At 41.1% G+C, this 21,356-nt stretch overlaps 1 protein-coding gene across 12 annotated transcripts in view; it reads left to right on the top strand.

The window, feature by feature from the left end:
• Nucleotides 1-21,356, top strand: part of syne2a (spectrin repeat containing, nuclear envelope 2a) — an 82,076-nt gene that overhangs the window by 32,192 nt on the left and 28,528 nt on the right. For 10 of the 12 annotated variants that reach the window (XM_084378339.1, XM_084378345.1, XM_084378337.1 and 7 more), the window contains 35 exons: nucleotides 191-2,228; nucleotides 2,333-2,667; nucleotides 2,790-2,934; nucleotides 3,729-3,929; nucleotides 4,447-4,706; nucleotides 4,786-4,936; nucleotides 5,454-5,597; nucleotides 5,685-5,816; nucleotides 6,210-6,392; nucleotides 6,552-6,689; nucleotides 6,830-7,015; nucleotides 7,474-7,596; nucleotides 8,006-8,188; nucleotides 8,390-8,488; nucleotides 9,416-9,514; nucleotides 9,940-10,017; nucleotides 10,279-10,692; nucleotides 10,961-11,043; nucleotides 11,149-11,296; nucleotides 11,697-11,783; nucleotides 12,024-12,179; nucleotides 12,381-12,575; nucleotides 13,056-13,148; nucleotides 13,552-13,737; nucleotides 14,028-14,198; nucleotides 14,347-14,478; nucleotides 15,621-15,820; nucleotides 16,475-16,607; nucleotides 17,040-17,222; nucleotides 17,924-18,073; nucleotides 18,880-19,056; nucleotides 19,313-19,468; nucleotides 19,561-19,716; nucleotides 20,476-20,640; nucleotides 20,908-21,041. In XM_084378339.1, coding sequence (XP_084234465.1) covers nucleotides 191-2,228; nucleotides 2,333-2,667; nucleotides 2,790-2,934; nucleotides 3,729-3,929; nucleotides 4,447-4,706; nucleotides 4,786-4,936; nucleotides 5,454-5,597; nucleotides 5,685-5,816; nucleotides 6,210-6,392; nucleotides 6,552-6,689; nucleotides 6,830-7,015; nucleotides 7,474-7,596; nucleotides 8,006-8,188; nucleotides 8,390-8,488; nucleotides 9,416-9,514; nucleotides 9,940-10,017; nucleotides 10,279-10,692; nucleotides 10,961-11,043; nucleotides 11,149-11,296; nucleotides 11,697-11,783; nucleotides 12,024-12,179; nucleotides 12,381-12,575; nucleotides 13,056-13,148; nucleotides 13,552-13,737; nucleotides 14,028-14,198; nucleotides 14,347-14,478; nucleotides 15,621-15,820; nucleotides 16,475-16,607; nucleotides 17,040-17,222; nucleotides 17,924-18,073; nucleotides 18,880-19,056; nucleotides 19,313-19,468; nucleotides 19,561-19,716; nucleotides 20,476-20,640; nucleotides 20,908-21,041 — 7,614 coding nt within the window. The remainder of the gene's footprint in view (nucleotides 1-190; nucleotides 2,229-2,332; nucleotides 2,668-2,789; nucleotides 2,935-3,728; nucleotides 3,930-4,446; nucleotides 4,707-4,785; nucleotides 4,937-5,453; nucleotides 5,598-5,684; nucleotides 5,817-6,209; nucleotides 6,393-6,551; nucleotides 6,690-6,829; nucleotides 7,016-7,473; nucleotides 7,597-8,005; nucleotides 8,189-8,389; nucleotides 8,489-9,415; nucleotides 9,515-9,939; nucleotides 10,018-10,278; nucleotides 10,693-10,960; nucleotides 11,044-11,148; nucleotides 11,297-11,696; nucleotides 11,784-12,023; nucleotides 12,180-12,380; nucleotides 12,576-13,055; nucleotides 13,149-13,551; nucleotides 13,738-14,027; nucleotides 14,199-14,346; nucleotides 14,479-15,620; nucleotides 15,821-16,474; nucleotides 16,608-17,039; nucleotides 17,223-17,923; nucleotides 18,074-18,879; nucleotides 19,057-19,312; nucleotides 19,469-19,560; nucleotides 19,717-20,475; nucleotides 20,641-20,907; nucleotides 21,042-21,356) is intronic. The other 2 variants (XM_084378343.1, XM_084378346.1) reach the window with 2 other exon arrangements.

The raw sequence follows: 21,356 nt of genomic DNA, 5'->3' as shown, positions 1-21,356 counted from the left end.
ATCAAACGAACCGCACACTTGGTAGCGGGCGGAGACAACCCTTTCCTGGTAACTTGGCCCAATTGTTTTGTCTCGCACCCCAGTTTTGAAACAATTGCTTCAAACGAGCCAGGTGTGAATACACCTTTAATATTTTATTGTGTACCTGACACACTATACATTTATATACTTGTGTTATTGGTTTTGTCAGAAATACTTTGGGAAGCAGCAGCCTTCAAGCTGACAAACTCCAAGCCCTGCTGAAGACCATGGTACTGAAAAAAGACAAGATGGAAGAACTTCTCCATTTAAGTAGCCAGTTTTCAGTCCACTTGAGCGATGCTGAAAGTTCAGGTGCTCTTCTTGCCCAGCTTGGAGATGTCCAGGAGGAATGGAGGCTTTCAGAAGGAAGTATCAAAAGAACTCTACAGCATGCTTCAAGCTCCACCTGTCAGTCCTCTCTTCTTATAAAACAGGCCGAACAGCTTAAAGGCAAGCTTGAAGCTCTTCAGAAATCCACCTTTGAAAGCCAGGACAGCAAAAGTGCTTTAGAACTTGTTTGTCTGACCACAGACCTAAAACTATACAACCAGCTTTATCTGCACTTAAAGTCTCAGTCAGATGCTCTTGTCCGTTTCTCTCTAGGTCAGAAAGAGAAGGATGAGATCATATGTAGTCTTCAGGAACTGGGGTCCTTGCTTAATGACACCAAGAGCAAGCTTGACACTTCCACACACAGCTGTGGAGGCATTTCTCGAGCTAAGATCAACAAGCAATTACAAGACTTGATTGTATGGGCAAAGCAGGCAGAAAACCACATCTCTATTGGGCAAAAGTTAGCACTTTTCCCAGATGAGGCTCGTATTCAGATAGCTGAGATGAAGAAATTTCAGACTGATATTTGGTCTAGAAGGTCCAAGATGCAAGTAGAAGTTGAACAGATGAAAGATTTAGCACCTGACACGGAAAAGGAGGAAAGTGACCAAGTATTGAAGACGGTAGAAGAACTGTATGAAGCTATTGCTGACAGCTTGGATCATGTTCTCCGCACCATGAAGAAAAATCTGCAGGAGAGAGAGAAACTGTTATCCCAGCTTGCTAGCATGGATGCCTGGTTAGCAGAAACACATGCTAAAAGAGACCCCTGCGTCCATGTTGACAATGTTTCAAAAGCTGACATTAGAAAGCTGCAGAGCGAGCTGCAAAAGCACAAATTAGCCACAGCGGAGATAGAGAGCCAACTGAAGCTGGTGGATGCATTGACAGTAAGTTGCAGGGAAATGGCTGAAGGGTTAAGTCCAGGAGAGAGCCGCTACCTTGTCAACAGGCTGTCAGGCCTTTGGACCGAATTAGATGGATTGCTAGCTCATGAGAAAGCAACCAGCTGGGAATTAGAGGAGCTCATTCATGAGAGAACCTCTTCAGATGAGGAGTTATCGACCATCCAGGCTAGTTTACAGCAAATTTCCACCGATCTTGAAAAGCAGAGGTTCCCTTTAACACAGGAAACCCTCTCAAAAACTACCCATTTGAAGCACATGCTAATGGAGCATCAATGTGAAGTACAAGAGCTTCAGCACTGCCAGGAGGCGAAACGAAGCTCTCTGCTGTGCACCATTGGGGAACTGCAAGACCAGTGCAAAGCCCTTAGTGTTAACGCCTTCGAGCAAGACAAATATCTGCACCTGAGGAGACAAATGGAAGAATCTAGGGACATTGCCAAAGAGCAAATCCAGCGTGCCAAAGATAAGACAGTCAGTGTGGGTGAGAGGTTCAGACTGTGCCAAACGCTCTTAGTTGAACTTCCTTTGGTAAAGACACAGTGTCAAGAAGCAGCGGACCAATTGGAGGCCATAGCTCCGGAGTTGTACCCATCTGAGCTTAATTCAGAGAGGCAAAGGATTCGCCACACTGTGGAAACTTTAGTCTCCTGGGAGTATTCTGTCACAGGTCAAATCAAAAACCTGGTGGCCGGGCTTCTACAAGGTCTGCATTTTTCCTCCGAGCTTCCTGCCTTAATGGAGCTTTTCCAAAGAACAAGAGTGGAACTGGAGGGAGCCGAACCAGTAAATCCAGATGAAAAAGCTGTAGACAATGCACTACGGAGGTGCTGGGTCATTTGGAGAAATATAGAGTCTGGGATGAGGGTGTTGGAAGGTCTGGGACAGAAGGAAAAAATTAACCTGAAGAACTACGAGGAACTTTACGCTCTTAAGGATGCAACCAAGCAAGAGTGCCATTCACGAATGGTAAGCTTAAATGCTCTTACTTTTGAGGATATTCAGCTTTGCCATTCATCCTTTTGTGTGTTGTTCCCCAAACTATGCTTGATTATATCACATGTATTCAACAGGAGAGTTTATCCCAGGCCAGAGAATCCTTGAAAGATTACCAGTGGGCTGCTCAGGGAGCAATAGGCTTCCTTCACAATGCTGAAGCCACCTTCTTATCAGCTCCTGGAGGGTTTTTGGACTGTACTGAAGAACAAAGGCAGACTCAGCAGGCTCTAGAGGCTCTTGAAGAAGGATTTCAGGCTCATATGAGCCACCTTGGGGAGCTGTTGCCACAACAACCCTGCCTGTCCCGCCCAAAGACTGAGCAGCTCCACATCAGCATCCTCAGTCAGCTGTTGGTGGGAAGAGCCATGCTGGAGGCCCAAGCTCAGCTCAGGCTGGAGTCCTTGCAGAGGTACTGGCTGCTGTTGGCTCAATGAAGGATTTGTATATCACATTGTTGTGATTATACCTGTGTCTTTCTTTCTTTCATAGTTTTAATGAAGTAAAAAGACCTAAAACACAATTTTCTCACAGGTGTGAAACAAGACAGCAAAGCCACAGGAAATGTCATGAAGATATACGTCAGCGTCTTTCAGGGCTTGAAGCGAAGCTTTCAGAATGTGCTGCAGAACAAGTGACTTCGTACGTAAAATGTGTCGGCCAACAAAAAAGAGCTAAGGTAAGTTTGCAGCATTAATTTCTTCACATATGCTGGATCTACTTGAACTTAGCATGTCATAAACATTTAAAAAAATAAAATTGTTAACCATATTAATGATATAGATGGCAACATCCATTGGTTGGTCTCTTGGTCCATCCACCATTTTGATCCAGACTAAAATATCTCAAAAACCATTACACGGACTTCCATGAGATTAACAATATTCATGTGCACCAGAGGATAAATCCTACTAATCTTGAGCAGGTTCACATTTTTGGCTTTTCATGAAACCTCAGTCACTATTATATCAGACAGATATCCATGTTAAATCACACCCGTGGTGATACCCTGACTTTTTTTCTAATCCCACCATGATATTTTTGGTTTTGGGTGAAATATCCCTTAAAATACTGGATAGATTGCAATGGAATTTGGTAGACAGTAATTTCTCCATTTATCATGGACTGTAATCAGTTTGATGATGACTTGACTAAAGGTTAGGCATCACCATCAAGTCAAAATATCAGTTGGCCCGATTCTGTACTTTCTATGACCAAACTGACTTTTCCATCAGCGAGTTAGCATGCCTACGTTAGCATTTAACTATTAAAACACTTTTGCCAACAACCTGACAGAGCTGCTAGCATTACTTTAGACTCTTAAACCTGTTGACTTACCTGTCCACTTACCACAAGTACCTATACCATTGTCTCAGGACTGCATTGGACATTTTGACTGACATATCATACAAATAGATGGACAACTGCCTCATTCAAACCTTAATTTGAACTTCATTTCATCTCTCCTTAAAGCTTCTGACGGAAGATCTTCGCTGCCTCGCTGGTAAGATAGAAGAACTGAGAGCTGGATGTCCAATGCAGGGCTGTGGGGTTGGAAGGGACGGTGAACTGGCCGCTCTGTGGAGACGCTGGGTATCATTACGACGAGGCGTCGGCCTCCTGATGGCGCACACAGAACAGAGAGGAGAGGAATGGAAGGACATCACAACAAGTGTGAGTTATAAAACAAATCTTCTTACTTTTGCATCAGTAGTTTAATGTACAGTAACATGTTTAACTTGATGCAAACCCTTTTTTTTTTCTATTTTCTGGCTTCCAATTGTGTCCAAGGTCACAACTGGTTCCCACTTTGCCTTTCTCTCAGGAAAGGTTTACTGTTTTAAGTGACTTGTATTGCTTTCTGAGACAAATTTAACTTACTGCAGCATAGCATACAGGACATAAAGGACAGAGAACAGTAATATATGGATATACTGAGGATTAAATAGCTATTTGCTGAAGTGCTGACACCCTCTGATCTCAGATCCTCAGGCAGTTGTTTTTATCTTTATTGTTGGGTATTTTATTCCATTTATTTTTTATCATATGTATTTATTACAGTATATCATATTGAAGCCGTCCGATTTCATTTTTTTAACCCTGGTTTAACGATGCAAACTAATTAATAACTTGTTTTGAAAAGTGCTGTATAAATAAAGTTTATAATTATTTTAAATTCTTTTAACTTTAGATGGAGCAGTGTTGCAGCTTTTTGGCCAGTCTTCAGGCTGACGTTCCAGACTCCTCCATTGTGAGCTTCGCTCAAGAAGAACCCCAGGAGCTTCTGGCTCAGGCTGAGATGCACCAGGCTGGGCTGGATCAGGAGCAGCAGGACTTAGCCTCCCTGGAGCATCGACTGGAGCACGCTCTGAGCTTATCTAGTTCCCAGGATCCCATCAGCCCTGGACCCGTTGGCAAAACACTAGTGAAGATCCAAGAGAACGTCAGGAGGTGGGATTTGGTTAATATGCATGTGGAAAGTGATTATTCATTAATGTGAGAGATACTGAGAAGATACTATTCTCCACAGCTTGAAAGAGAGAAACCTGCTGCTGGTAGCTGCAGCCCAGGCAGAGGAGAAAGAGAGACAGCAAGTCCAAGAAGAGATGGGAGCGTTGGAGCAACACGTGGCCTCAATTCTCTCCTCGCTGGAAGCCTGTTCAAATCCATGCAAACAACAGGTCAGGATCATTTTTTAAGCTTTATAGTCCAAGCTTGAAAATTTTGGCTTGAGATTTGTATGAGGGCATTTGAAGTAACATCTGGAAAACAAAAAAAGAAAATGTGACAAAAATGTTGACATATATTTGATTAGAAGCCCTTCACAGACCCATTGAGAAATACAAGTTGTGTTCACAGGCCTGTTTTTGTTAGCGCATTGATATGAAGCCTTGAATAATTAGCTACAAGAATTAGATTAAAGACTGTATGTGGTCTTTTCAAGTTGACTTCTGTCTGAACTTAATCATTGTGAGAATCAGTAGTGCAGTAAATGGTTTACCGTCAATCATCCTTCTCTTTTAAAGATGGAGCGTGCAAAATTTGTGCAGGGCTGTTGTGAGCTCCCTTTCATCCTTTAACCGGAAAATAAGTTAAACAAATTTAGGAAAGAGCTCAAACTTTTGACCCCACTTGTAACCTCTAAGTCTTTCATTTTTCCTGCCCTTCCAAACGTGTCGTGCATTTCCATCCTGACAGAAGCTCAGAAAGGATTTGTCCTCCCAGAAGGCTAAACTGAAGAGTATCATGGATGGTGTGCAGAGCCGGTACGCTGAGATACCAACTGATATCAGCAGAAGGTTACAAGAAGTTCAGATGTCTCTACAAAGAGAGGAGGACAAGGTAACTCAAAACAGGATAGAATCCACCAAAATCTCCAACCAAAACCTCTTATATTTTTCTAAACGCATGTGTGTGGACATTCTACAGTTCATGGAGAAGCGCTACCCAGTCCAGAAGCTGAACAGTCAAGTGGTGGAGTTGGGATCAGGTCTGGAGAAAGTGAAAGCGTTACTGGAGCAAAAGAGTCCGACAGTAGACGAAGCACAGAATTTAATCAAGGTGTGTGTTGGTTTATGTTTGCTTGTGTGTCTGTGTGTGCATGTTACATAAACCTGCAGATATGCAAAGACATGTTCCTCTGTCTTCTTCATTAATGTCTTGAAAACAAGTTCCAAACTTCATTTATTAATCTTTTCTATCAGTCACTTATACATATCTCATTGGATTTAGCGTAACTGAGTTTATGGTGAAATCTGATGTTTGCACACTGCTTCCAGCCTCCAACACTAGCCGCTACTTAACTAGCTACGTTAGCTATTGTGCAAATTTATGTAGGCATATGTCTGACAAGACAACTTGGACAAGTCAACTGTAACAGCCACTGTTTCATGAGAGCTGATGACAAGCCAGGATTACATTGTCACTACATAGTTTACATTGTTTGTTCTCCAGCGTATGTGGGATGAGCTGGATGCTTGGCACAGCCGCTTGATGCTCCTGGAGAACGAGGTGCAGGATCTTGCAGAGGACCATCCTGATCAGGCCCATCTGCTCATGGACCAACTCACCCAACCACTGCAGCTCTACCAAAACGCAGCTCAGATGGCCGAGCAACGTACCACTTTCCTCAGCAAGGTCAGGAATACTATTCTATACTTACACGAGGTAACAGGAGCCATGGTTTGAATATTTATGGTTCTTCAAATTACACTAAAAAACAAATACATCTATATGGAAAGTGGCCGCCAAACTGCCATTCTGCTTCTCTTATATTTTCTATACTCCTTTTGTCAGATCCCCGCTTGTCTTCAGGAGTTTGAAGGTATTGTGCACGGCGCCACCTGCTGGTTAGATGAGGCCCAGGCGTGGCTCAGTGCTCCCTGTTGCTTTACAACAGCCAGAAGCCTTCAGAACCATGCAAACTCCCTACAGGTCAGAGACAACAAGCAAACAAACAAAAACTTTTGAAAAGACAATATTCTTGACATGAATCAATATTGACCACAATGTCCACAAGCATTTTCAAATATTTCATGTTACCAATGAATTTCATTTTAAATCCTGAACTACAGCTGGTGCTGGACGATTCGGAGAGGATCAGACACGCCCTGCAGGACTTCAGGCCCGCCTTGGAGGAGATCTCTACTGTGTGTGACATGAGCACCCAGGAGAAGAGGCTGGACCAGAATGACCAACAAGTCCACAAGATGCAAAGCAAGATCGTAGAGCCGCTGGAGCAGCTGCTGCAGGCTGTTGTGGTAAGAATTTTTAAAAAAGAGGAATTCCACAAATTTCAGGTGGTCAGGTGGTTCCTGGCAGTCAGAGGAAACAGCCGGGGTGTTTTCTCCCCAATGCATTTTAGTTCACCTGACACCTGTCTTCCATTTGGGTAGATTAACAGAATCTGTTGAATCTTCCAGTGGATGGGATGATCTTCTGTATTATGGTTACATTTTGACATTGATAAAACATGAAAGGAGTGTGCAACAAAAGTACCCAGCCAGACTTTATTATGGATATTGCAACATGGTATGCATGAGGCCCCAAATTGATCTATTTTTACATGTTATAAAATCAAGAGCAGCACAATCGGTAGCATCTTGGAAATGCATTGCTTTTTATGAGCAGTTATATTCTTGTTTGTACAGCGTGTGAAACAGTCTTGATTATAAAATTACAAGTCGTTAAAAAAAGTTCATGGTAATCTTCATTCCAGGTGGTGGAGGCAGTAGAAGCAGAGCTGAAGACGATGGAGAAGAACGTCCCGAAGATTCGAGCGATTTTATCCTCCATGGACGACTCCAACATCACTCTGACGGAGCATCTTCAAGACCGACAGGTGATACAGTGCTTTTGTTTCTTATTCACGAATTTCATGCAAATATTCTTGAGCACACAGAACATTTAAACTGCAGTGTTATAGTAAAACACTTCAGACTAAAAAGGATTTTAATGACAGAAGCATCATATGTGTAAAACAGGGCAGGGGTGCATAATGTATGTCTTTGTGAGACAGTCCTTGATTTAGACACATCTACGTACAGCATACAGTTCTTCCTTAAGCATAATATGACATTCTTTAACTAATTAAAATGATGTTACCACAGATGCTAAATGTTATTCATGTGTCATTCACACATATGAAATTATTTGTTACTTTAAATGTTGGCAGTATTAAATTACAGAGAAGGAGTCTAGCACAGGTGTATTTTTAAAAGTTTGACAAGTTTTTCTGTTTCAACCTGAAGGTGATCCTGGCCAATGTGCAGTCCATGCGGAGGACATTGGAAGAGATGGAGAAATGCAAAGGAGACCCTCTCCTCCCTCGAAGAGCAGAGGAGAGCCTGCTGGTGTTCACCAGAACCAGACTGCTCCTGCAGCAGCTCGAGGAGCTGGAACAACTCACCCAGCAACAAGCCACACTGCTGGAGGTACAACATTAAGTCTCATATCAGAGCACAGGGGAGAAATAATTACTTTGATCTGTTACTGTAGAAGAAGAGTAGGGAGGTTCGTCTTTCGTCTTTCATGAATACTAACATACATAGTAATTATTTTGCTGGCAAAACATCAAGTTGAATTTAAGATGGCTCTGGTTTCGCATTCTCTTGTCTCTTTGACTAACTAACTAGAACAAGATCAGTGAGGAGGATCCCGGCACCACCACAGTCTCTGACACTCCTGAAGAAATCCAGCAGCAAGGCAGATCTGCACTAAGACACTTTGGCCAGGTAATAATAATAAAAACAGTCATTATAAGTTAGAATTTGTCATCAGCTAAAACAATAACACAAAAGTGATGTTTGAATGTTGGAATGATCTTTGTAACTAATCAGACATGTCCTCTTAATAATTTTATGCTGACAATTTGTGGCAGTCCACCACTTTTTTAATTGAACTGCTTTGGGAAATAAAAGCGACAGTTACCAAGTCCGTAATTCCACCATTTTTGAATTAGGGATCAACTAAAATTGGTGAAATCTTCAAGGAAGTCAGGCTTGATGACAATAGTTTATTCCTTCTGTTATCGGGAATTGGTTGAACCCACCCAATACAGCTTACTTGTCAAGCAATGACCTCAAAACTGATTGTTTGTTTTTTGGAGAATTATTCTAATATTGTCATACTGTGCGTACACAGTGATTGGTTAACTGTATATTGATATTATTCAGAACAATCATCTGGACTCCCTTAAATTTCAGGTTAGAAGACTGCACATAGCAATCAAAAAAATGTTTGTTTCCTAGGTAAGACGATAAGTAATGTGTTTATTATGATTTTATTAAAATGAACAGTCCTTTTTAGCAAATATATATTCACTAAATTTACATGCATTCATCCCTTAGACTCCATTAGTCCAACCTTTTTCTGTCATACAGTTTAATTCTGATGTGGGATTAATTCATAAAATGCACTTAAAATCATATTTGTTGTAAACATTATGTTGTAAATAAAGCAAAGAATTAGCTGATGGCTGCTAATGGAGCTGAGCTGGCATGCACCATGAAAAAGAAACGCTTCTCCTCACCGATATTGTTTGAGGAAAAGTTATAATTAAGATAATTGAGGAAGTCAGTCATTAGAAAGGCAATTTGTTTTTCCATTTTCCTGTAAATCACAGTTTTGATCGTATCATTCACCCTTATCACTAAAATCAGGAGGCTTTTGAGGTGTCTAACTCAGTGGAAGAGGAAGATGAGGAAAACAGGAGTTGTCACTCGTCGTCCTCTGACACACTAACATGCAGTATTCCAGAGGTAAATCTAAAGACAGCTTTCTTCTGGGCATCTTCTTTTGTTTGGGTGTCATTCCAAAAGGACACAGTGTAAAACTGCTGTCAATTAAGTTTAGCTGTTAAAAACCCCTTGAATTTAATGTTTGTTAATCCTCACTTTTGAAAATTTCTTCGGCTCCTTCTTCTCAAAATTCACTTTATACTTTTCAACACTAGTATTGCTTCTTTTTCCTGTGTTATGGAGGTTTTTAGCAGATTTTGCATGTTTCTGTGATGCTTTGTCAGGCAGGCTGTCCTGGTGAATCCACTCTGGTACTGTCAGAAGCAGCTGCTTGAAATATGTTGCTCTTCAGAAACCTGTCTCCTTTCCTCTCTCTCTCTCACTCACACACAAACACACACAGAGAATGACATGCATATTTGTATATTTATACGTTTCGTTTTCAGGACCCAGAGGAGACACTGAACGCTTCAGATTTGCAACTTGAGGATACTATTGAAATTAAGCCACTATCAGATCTGAAGGTAAATTATATTCTTAATTTCAGAGATTGGACTCTGGACATTGAATACGTTTGTTTTTTTATTCTTATACTTGCTTTTTGTTTTTTGGGGGTTTTGTTTGCCTTCCTCAAGATTAAAGAATACACCTATGCAGATAAATTAACATGGTAGTTACAATGATAATGACAAATTGTGATGGATTTTTTAATTAAGAAATGTGTCTACACTTGTCTTTGTTCACTAATGGTGACTGGTCATTTTCAATAAAATCTTGTCTTTCAGGCACTCGAGAGTGGAGAGTTTTCTTCTGAATTGGAGACGAGCTCAAAAGTTGAAACTTGGCTCGATACAAAAGAGTCAGAAATTGTTGGAACTGAATTAAAAACAATGGATTCTAAAGCGGATGTTGGCAAAGCATTTAATCCCGAAACTGTTACAGCAGAGTCACTCATCAGTGCAGCTGAAAATCAGTTTGCTGCTGATGCTCCTGCTCTGGACCAGCATGGATTACCAAACCCTGAAACCCTCGTCCCTGACACTTTTACAAAATCCCCTCGGGCAGCGGCAACATTGGAAGACACAAGATTGATTCCCGACAGACCTGTAGCTCCGTTTGCTGCTACGAGAGCCTCAGATGAGTTTATAGAAGAGGAAGACGAAGATCTGTCTTTGTCCACAGTTCCCTGTCAAGATCTGGTAAGTGTCTGAGAGAGAAAAGAGACACCTGTTAGAAATTATTTTCAAACTTTTCTTTCCAAAATGTCTAATGTGGCATCCAGCTTTGAATTGTAGAGAAAGATTAAAACTGTATTGTTTACATGTTTAGTGTTAAATTAACTGAACGTGAATTAAGTCAAATGTGACGCCTCTCATATTTGACATTCCTTAAGTAAATCTCAATAATTTGTTTGTTTTTATTGTGTTTTCCCTCATTTCTCTTCCGTCGACTCTTAATGTGTTGAAGGAGCAAAATGAAGTCGGCGTCAGTCTGAGTGGTTTGGTGGAAGAATCCCATCAAGCCCAGGGGTCGTCTGAGGTGCCAATCAGGTAAGAGAAAGTGTACGAGTCATAGGCATTGATGACAAACTCACAAGCATTCAGCATACCATAGACTCCTATTATACGGTGTATTATGTTTCCTTTGGTCACTAGCTTGACTGGAGGTGAAGAAGAGGCCAAGGAGCCGCTGAGGTGGAGACGACTTTATGACCAGATCTCTCAAAAACTGACCACTTTGAAAAAGGTCAAGGAGGAGCATCAAACCCTGATCAGCTCAGATGATGAAGGAACACGTGGAAAGGTGGGAAAATACATAAAAATAAGATTGATTCTGTTTTTTTAGGAGAAATGATGTGGATGAGGGGTGAGATCGGACCACAGCAGATAGAGGTAAAACTGTTTCTATGAAGTGCATGCTAGGCTACCATCTCCATCATCACATCTGTTTCCAGGGTAACAGTGGGTTAAGCCTTTGGTTAGCAGGTCCTGTAGTAAAGTGGAGGAGGAGGAACAGAGGATTTTGTCTGCGCTCCTTTAGATTTATAAAGATCTTTACAATTTCATAACAAAATAGGATAAAGGGAACCAATAGGAAGAACCTTGTAACTATAATCTACACTATAGTTGATTGAAATCATTGTCCTTATGTCAAAACAAATTTGTCCTGGTAGGAAAATGAATGAATTTCTGTGTTTGTTCAGGTTCCTGAAAGGGAGCTGACATCAACTGGCTCTGCTTCTGCTGTTCTGCAGCGGACACATGGCTCCATCGCCTTGCTGAAACAAATGGTGCGTACAGTAGCGACAGAGGTTAGATTTTAGCATTCAAGTGTGTTTCTAGTGGAAAGGACTTGTCAGTAGATGCAGAGATTGTTGACTCTTTGAAATCATACGCTGTGGTTTTGATAAATTGTCCCGCAAATGATCAACTAACATGGATCTAAAGACCACTGGGGGAAAAAAAGTTTCTTTACCATTGTAAGCATTGCACTGAGAGGCGGCGATCACTGTACAATTTTTACTTCTTAGGTGAGCTCTGCAGACGGTGCACGTCCAGGTGTGAATGAGGACTTGTACACGGCCGTACGGAGGGTCCTCCTCTGTCTGGACAATTTGACCGACCTTCTGTTGACTCCTGGTGGCTCTGGTGAAGGGAACCCCCAGCTGTGGCTGCTACAACAGGAGGTGACTGACCATAACATATATATAGTGTAACCAACATAACTACACATTTTGGTGGCTCTATATTATGAAATCTACTGTACTTAAAAGAACAGCTGCAGGTAGATGGATAAAGTATCAAATCTTTCCCCTTTAAAAAAAAGAGGTGTAATTTTGTGTATCCTGTTTTTTGTTCTCTGTGTTTCTGACTAAATTCCTACCTAGTGTGTATCGACTGAGCTGGTGACTCTGGCTGAGCTGTTGAGTAAAGTGGAGTCAGATACCAGACCTACACTCTCAAAGGAACAACCAGAAGCTCTCCACTGTTTGACGTCCCTTCAGGATTGCCTACAAACAGTCCAGCAGGTCTTCACCTCATCCCAAAATGAGTCCGTAGAACATCTGGGCATCACAAACCAGGTTAGAAATACAAATCAGTCACAGAGTTCAATATAGAGTGAATTAGGTCATTTCTCACAGCCTCTAGTCAACGAATAAAAAACTTTTTGGGCTAAACTTTAGTTTTTGTGGCTTTGGAAGAGAAAGAATTTCACTAAATCTACAGTTGCATTTCTAAAAACAATAAATACAATCAGTAAATGAAATATGATGCATTGCCATTGATTCGTCTACTGAACACCATAGAAAGTCATTAAAATTAGCTCCCTATTGAACAGCTTCAACACGGAAGTGCTGCTTACATGTACATGTCAATGCATCAAAAGCCAATAATATATTACCTTTAAACCTTTAAGTAGGTTTAGGTGATAATATTTCTTTAGTTTGACTTTGGCAGCATTTTGAGGAATTTAAACTTGTACTCAATTTTCAAACTGTGATGTTGATGCTTTTACTTCAATAAGGGATCTGAATACTTACCCCACCCTTGTTCTAAAACAGAAGCTCGTCTCCAACCAGCTGTGTATCCTGGATGAGTTTGAACTTGGACAAGATGAGATCTTCCCCAGTATAAAAGATGCTCCCAGTTTGGAGGTAACCAGTGCTTTGTAGCTTTTTGTGTTTGTGTTTCTGCACTTTTACCTATGTGTATGCACAGTGGTATAAAATGTCTGGTAAATCTGTGTCTAAGATATTCTAATTTACTTTCGACAACAACTTTACGTTGCAAGAAAACCCTAATGTAAGAGTTGTTGTCAAAGAGTAGAAATGTTAGCCATTAAAGGCCATAAGTGCTACATTAGGATCTCTATTGACTTTGAATAATGAACGGCCAACATTACAGTCTTCCTAAGACAGTCGAAAAAACAAATGATCAATAAAAATCAGTAATTTACCAGCCATAATTAGAGATTAATATCAAAGCAGGAGTGATGTAGGATCTTTCAAAAGTTAACAGAATTTTCCTTAAACTTTGTGCCTTTCCTGCATCTCTCAGCAGTGTGTGCTGGGCAGACATCTGAGGGAGAGGCCGGGGGAAAAGGCCAAGCTACAGCAAGCTTCCCACTCCTTGCTTCAGGGGATAACTCGCCTCCTGGACCTGGGTGAAGAATGCATAACAGAAGGGCAGATGAGCCGGGTTCACAGCTGCAGCCGACTTCAAGCCGCTCTCTGCAGACGCAAGGTATCTCACTGTGCTTTCAACAAGTTCTTCAACAGGCAGGCAAAGACCGGATTCAAGCTAGGCACCTTCCCAAGAGTGTGTAGAAGCAGCTTGATGTTTTCAAAGAGATGTCCAGTGCTAAAACAACTAATTTTTGTGTGGTTTGTTAGTGTGATGCAGCTGTGACATCACAAAGTATCTATCTCTCGATAAAGATATCACATTCAGTGTCTGTTTTTACTTCTCTTGCTGTTTCTATCAGTCCTACTTTGTAATTATTACATTTCTCTCCTGGTCTCTTGGTACTCCAGAAGCTCCTGCAGGTCCTCAGGTCTCAGTTGGCCTTTGTGCAGCATCTTTTCCAGCGTGAGCCAGAAGCGCTCAGGTGTCAAGAGGATGAGCGGGTACAGCTGGAAGTCAGAGCCAAAGCTTTTCAGCACCAGGCTCTGGAAGAGGAAGTGGCTTCTCAAAGGAGGATCCAGGTTTGTAGCGCAGATTGCTGCGGGCCATATGGATTCATACATAAACATAAGTGGATTTTCTTGCTGAATAATTTCTCGTATTGGGTGTTTGTGCTGACACATGAAATGTTAAAACTGATGAGTGGGTTCATGGTTGGACCTGCTGCAGGAGTGGACCCAGTGGGAGGATAATTGTGGTCGACTGGGCAGGCTGCTGGATGATGTTGAAGCCTTCAACAGCAGTGGGGAGCCAGACGGAGACAATGAGAAGTTGGCACAGCGGCGACTGGATGCCTGCCAGGTAAACCCCCGTCACACTGAAACTCACTGAATTTGTTTGTTTTTTCATCAGAGTTGTCCGTCTGTTCATCTCACTTCTTCTCTTACTGTCCTCATCTTTAAGTGCCTACTTTAATCACTCCCTCTCAGGTCTGCCTTTCTTCTTTCTCTTGCCCTACTATACTACAGTGTGTGTTTGTAATATATTGTTTTGCAGCCAATTTGCAGGATTGTACATCAGGTTGCCTCCTGATAAGACTTCAGTTACTGATTTCTTACATTTCCCACATGCCCCCAACAGCCTTTAGGAATCATGCCTGAACTGCTACAGTAATATACTGTATGTGTGTATTTTATAGATGGGTGAAGGGAGCAGTAGTGATAGCATTAGCATTGTCGTGGCAAGAGAAGAGAAAAACATAGTTGGACTTTTTCAGAGTCCTTTCAGTCAAAGTTAATCTTTAGTTAGTCTTCTTCTCCTATGATGAGTTCTTTTTTTTAAAGCATTATTTATTCAAGGAGAGTTCACTGATTGCAGGAGCGCCCTGATCATATTCACACAGTTACACATTCACACCTGGAAGCTGCCCAGTACAACCACAGTCCGATTTGATGGCTACACTGGAACAGCTGGGGCTAAGGGCCTTGCTCAAGGGCACCTCAGTATGGTAATGAGAGAGAGGCAAGCACTGCCTTTCACTTTCCCCACCCAGAGTTATCCTGCCCGTCCATGAATTTGAACCTGCAACCCTCCGGTCACAAACTGGTAGAAACATTTAACCTAAAAAGTTTTTTTTGATTCTTAGTTTTACTGTTAAAGTAACATGATGTAACTTTTCACCTTACATCATACATAGTTGGAGTGGCATAACTAAATCACATTGTGGCAGTTGGTTTGGTGTTTCTGTATTCATCATTCCTTTTTACCCTTGTGTTTCTTATTCCCTCTGTCTTTTTTTCACCTTTCTGCCATCCTCTACCATTTGTATGACATTTCACTATTCACAGGCTCGCGCCCCTTAATCCACCATTTTCTCCACTTTACATCACAGTCAGTCCATGCTGTCTCTTCAATCATTAGTGTGAAATAGGCTTGTCAAGAGAAATTTCATGGAGCTTGATGTAAACTCAGTGTAAGCACTGCTGGTTCTCCTTTTCACTCAGCAAACACTGGTCCAGCTGGATGAGAACAGAGCTGCGTTAGGACTGCTCCTGGATCAGGGGAAGGTGCTGCAGACCGAGCCAAAGTTTGCTGCCACAGTCAGTCATGCAGGAGGCGCCCTGGAGCTGCGATGGCAGAGCGCCTACAGGCGGACAGAGCAGGAGATCCAACGCTGCAGAGAGATCCAGGACAGCCGGGTCAGGTGGGACAGGCTCTAAAATACCAACATCCAACTTATGTTTAAAAAAAAGTGTGTAGGTGAATGCTCTTTATACAGTAGAAGGCTTTATTATCTAGCATGTAGGCCGGGCAGTGTTGATTTTCAGCGATAACACAACAATCACACACCTAGATCCTAATAAAATCTAAATCTAGGAATAAATGTTATTTCACAAGTTCCCAGGTTACAATATGTGTCTTACTTGGGGTTTGCACTATGAAGACGTTTTGAGTCTTGTATTGATTTGTATGCATATTAAAATGTGCCGCTTTATTTTTAAATGTCTTGTATGACCTGGAAACCTTTAATGATTTCTAATAATTTGATGTCAGTGTTTTTATTTAAATTAAAGAGGATCAGTCATCTCTTTTAGTTTTGTCCAAAGATATTCCCCAGAATCTAGTCACTCAATATGAGTGAAACAGATTTTATTTCTGTGGGGTATTAATTCCTAAATTCTTTCCCCACAAGAGTCCTCAGTTTCCTGCATCATTTCAACAATCTGTTGTTCACACTCTACAGTCTTGTTCAGCAGTATTGGACCCATGCCTGAGTCCTGAACATCACTCTTTGTTAAGGAACAGTCCTGTTCTGCTCCACTAGATGAACTATCTGTTTTTCTCATCCTCCCCACAGATTCCAGACTGACTTCACCTTGGTCAGTGAATGGCTGATTGGTGCCAGCAAACACCTGAAGACTTGGTCAAACCTGGCAAAAACCTCTGACCTGAACCAGGAGTGTATTCACAGCCATCTGACCAAGCTGCTGGTAAGGTTTTCTCATCGGTTTAGTGTATTTATATATCATAAGCTGAAGCTGACTATTGTCAAATATGGATCTTTTACCCAAGAAGAAAAATCATATTTTCTCAGTCCTGATGATGATGATGATGATGATGATGATGATGATGATGATTTTAGTCCCTTAAAGCTGCTTACATCTGCAGAGGATACAGAGAAAAAAAAAAGAAAAAATTGGTTGTTACGTCTTTTGTCTGCTTCAAAACGCACATCAAAAACAATCAGTGTGGTTAATAAAGGCAGATGCATTTTCACAAGTTCATAACACATAGCATGAGCAGCCAAAATGACTGAACTAAACACATTTCTTATAGACATTACCAGCTGCTTGACGCTAAAATAAAAAGTCAGCAGTTTAAAATGCATTAGTCGCACATGATACACATGTTTTCTGACACAGGACTTCTCCATGGAGACTGAAGCCATATCAGTGAAGAGGGCGTCTGTATCCAGGGAAGCCACTCGGCTGCTCCACCTGAGGGAAGCTGATTGTCCAAGGCTGAGATCTCAGCTCACCCAGCTGGAGGTCAAATGGAGCCGGCTGACCCCTGACCTGACCAAGATACAAGAGCAGCTGCAGCAGGTACAGTAGTCACAAAGAGATTTCACCCTCTGATCAAGAAAAACAGAGTTTGCACCAACTTGAGTTGAACTTTAGTTGCACTTTGGTATAATTATCTTCAATAAATTATTCAATAGTCATGATGGTCTCCAGCCTTCATCAGATATCAGTGGTAGTGTTGGAGGTTTTTCCAAATGTTGGATCAAATGTCCAATAAACTTTGACATTACCGTTTTCCAGTCCTACAATAATTCAAAATGTGATGGTCCAAATGGAAGTGCTGTTGGTTTTCAAAAATAGTTAGGCATTGAGAAATCCCCTCCTCCTGATGGGGAGTGTTAACCCTGATGAAATCTTTGGGGTGATTGAGGACAGGGAGGATTAAAAGAGGAGGTGAAGGACACTTTTTAATTTTTACTCGACATTTATCACCAGTGAACGGAACCAGATATTATGCTTTATAATTATTGCACCAGTGTTGCCAGGTTTGTCTTGCTAAAGGTTTATTATTATGTCTTGAACTTTGGCAATCACCTCAGGAAAGGATGAATAGATTTTGTCTTGCAAAGAATAATTTAGACAGACACAGAAGTCAGATTGTAATAGAACTGATGATTACGTGAATGGAAAAACAAATTAATAAAACAAAGATGGAAATGAAGGTTTCAAGAATTCATATAAAGGTAAAGTCAATCTCTTCTCTCTTGTCTTGTGTCTGTCAGCGGCTCCTGGCAGTGTGGCCACCGGTGACGCTGCTGTCTGACCTGGAGGACTGGCTGAAGAAGTTGGAGACTCGACTGAGCGCGGAGAAAGAAGCAGCGCTCAAGGCAGAAGATGACGCTCAGATCACTAAAATCCTGCAGAACTATAAGGTGCTAATACATCCACTGTCTACACTGACTTTCTAGAGACATTTTTGAGAAATTTAAATGGCATTCATTGACATTGATCATTTGGTCATCCTTAATGTGTTTCAGCATCCTGTTCCCCTCACAGGTCTAACATTTTCTGTAGTCAAGGGGACACAATATCGTGAAAGTTAGTTTTTTCATGCACCGGTCAATTTTGACATTTATTGCGTCCAACATGTCTTGTTTTGGTCTAATGAAAAGAAAATGTCCATTAATGCACATTTATTTGTTCATTACAATAATGGAAACTAGTGCATTATTAATTTGATAGCCTCATTTGCATATTTAAACATAAAATACCTGAAAAAAGACACGATTAATCGTTTGAATGTGAATAATTGACTGGGGAAGTTTCATTGTTATATCTGTTAATTTCTTTTTATTTACCCTATTCACCTGTAGAGTCTCTACATATTCTTCACAAGGAAACATACATTCTTTGGGAATATCCAGAATTTGTCTCAGATTTAAATTTCCTTAACTTTTAAAGACAAAGATGAAGGAAAAAGAAAAATATCTATGATTACAATAAAAGCACTGCAAATGAGATACAAAGCTACTGTCAGGAATTGTATGAAATAAGCATATAAGGAGGAAATGTTTCTGCTACGACGCCTGAAATAAAAAATGAAAATCAAATAAATATACAGTTGTGCAATAAGGTGCCTCCATAATAACAGACACGGGTGATTTTTCATGGTAACAATAATAGTTGTAAATTAGAAAACTTTTTTGAGTGTTTGTATTGCTGTAATTCTCTTTCTCAGGAGTCAAAGGCAGGCCTGGTCAATGGGCAGCTCCTTCTGGATTTCCTGTGCCAGTCTGGGCCTCGGGTGGTGGAAGTGGACAACAAGGATCTCGGCTCTGAATGTACAATGTTTGCAGAGAAACTTGGCGCCCTCAGACTGCAGTGGCTGCACCTTCAAAGAGAGCTGGAAAGCCAGGTGTGTACATCAGCAAGTTAAATGATCCAACTGTGACCCTCTCTTGATTTTCTGGTCCAATATTTGTCATTAAATTAGGTTGAGCTAGCTAATGGCTTATCTAATCACTGGAACCCATTAGTCAAACTATAAACATAATTCATTATATGCTAACAGCAGTGGAAAAAAGCTGTCCGACTAAAAAGAAATGTGACTTTTCATTACTGACTTTTGTTTCTTTGCATGAATCAGCAACTGTGAAGTTTTGTCCCCACAGATTGGTGAAGCTGAACAGATGCATCACAAGTGTGCAGACAGAGAGAGGCGGCTACAGCGTCTCCATGGCTGGATAGAGCAGCAGAAAAAGCAGCTGAATCAGAGGAAACATCCCACCGGTCAAACTCTGGCCCGTAAGACTCTGCTGGACTTAGAGGTACAGTAACAGGATGTGAGCAGCAGGTCTATGTTTGAACTGCCTCTCTTGCTGCTGTGCTCTGATCTGAGACTGCTTTGTTTTTCTTCCAGGCTGTTGTGGGCAGAGCGAAGGACGTGGCTGCAGCTTTGCAGAAGCTGAAAACAACTCGAGTTCATGTTGACAAAGAAGAGGATCACCCCTGTGATATCTCTTTCTCTGGCCAAACAGAGATTGTGTGTCAGAGGTGTGGGGATCTTAGTCGGCAGGTAAAAATAAAGCTGTTATGGCAGTGAGAGGCATGGAAACATTAGTGTCAGAAGAAAGTGGATCAAAGTTATTCACCAAGATTTTTAGCTAATTCCTAGTATTACCAAAACTGAGTGAAAAGGAGAGTGAAAATTTGACTTCCAACTGTGTGGTGATTAGGAACAAGACCCCAAATGAATGCTAATGTTGCTCCCTGTCTGCTGGATGTAGCCTATAACAGTCAAGTGTTTGCTAAAGCTAAATAGCACACTTAAGTATATCTAACTTGTTTGTGTCCAGATTTTGCAGTTGTTTTTTAGTAAAATCTACAAAATAGAATTCAAGTAAAAAGCAAATTGCCATTACTTTTCATAAGCAGTCAAAGTGTTGGATGTTTACTGCTAAAATCAGCAAATATGCAAATTTCTCACCTGATATAGTGCAGAAACAGCCTTCAGTGCAACAACATAGAACATTCTGGAGAACTGTTTATCTCTATGCCAAGTAAAAAACAATAATCCCCTCTTAAGTGTAGTCCTAATACTTTTGAATATATGAGTTATCTTTGGTTTAGCATAATGCTCATTTTTGATTGTAGTAATGAATGCTAGCATGAAGCACCAGAACAATGGTCCATCAGGAATGCCTGGATTTGCCAATAGTTGTACATCTTTATATAAAAGCAACAGGACAGTCCTATATTTTCTTTCCTACAGTAAATTAATTGTGAAGTGTGAGGGATGCTGCATCACCAAACATCATCCTGTCTCCCTTTGCAGATGGCAGCTCTGAGACCAGCTCTACAGCAGACTGTGGAGGAGTGGGGATGTTTAGAGAATGAACTGAGGGAAGTTTCTCTGCACACCACCAGGGTGCGCTGTGCTCTTCAGCATCAGCCTCTGTTCTCTCTACAGCAGGCAGAAGGATACATGGATGTCCTCCAGGTGAGCAAAAGCACTTAACATCAGTGGCTTTACAGCTATAAGAAGAAATATTCACATGCTGTATTCTAAAATGATGACCATCACAGTAATTCACAGCTTTTAAGCCACAATTTAGAAAAGCCCAAAAGTAACTCTGTCAAAGCTAGATGGAAGGGCTTTTAACCACATACAGACAAACCTGACAGTAAAGGTGTGGGTGTTTATGGACGTCAAACTCTAAGTACTTCCGGGTGTTTTGAAAATCTAAAAGGTGTTTTTCTTGCACAGCTCCTCCAGGAGAAGGCCAGCAGAGGAGAAGAGCTTTGGGCATCCGTGGACAAATCCTATCAGAGTCTTGTTAAGACACTTCATTGTGAAACAGCTCAGGCTCTGGATGATCAAATAGAAGGAGAGCGAAAAAGGTCAGTAGCCTGAAAACCAGAACAGAGTCACTGTAATAAAGTCTAACTTCATAAAAATGCAAATGACAGCACAAATGGATAAAGTGTTCTTTATGGACTCAGAAAAATATCCTTCTATTCGGATGATCTGAAAAATACATTGTCAAAAGTCTGAAAACTGTTTGCTTGGTTTATGAACAGTTAAATATTTGGAGATGCATGGATTTCAGATGATAGCACTGAAATAAAAATATGTTTTCATGTATACATAATAACATTACTTCTACCCTCTTAACTCGTCTTTTTGTCCTTGCATGGGCACATCAGAATCAGGAA

Source organism: Pagrus pagrus (genome assembly GCF_965226575.1).
Source record: "Pagrus pagrus genome assembly, chromosome: 16".
NCBI classification, from domain to species: Eukaryota; Metazoa; Chordata; class Actinopteri; order Spariformes; family Sparidae; genus Pagrus; species Pagrus pagrus.
The sequence above is the reverse complement of the archived record's forward strand: the minus strand, read 5'-3'. Positions and strand labels throughout refer to the sequence as shown.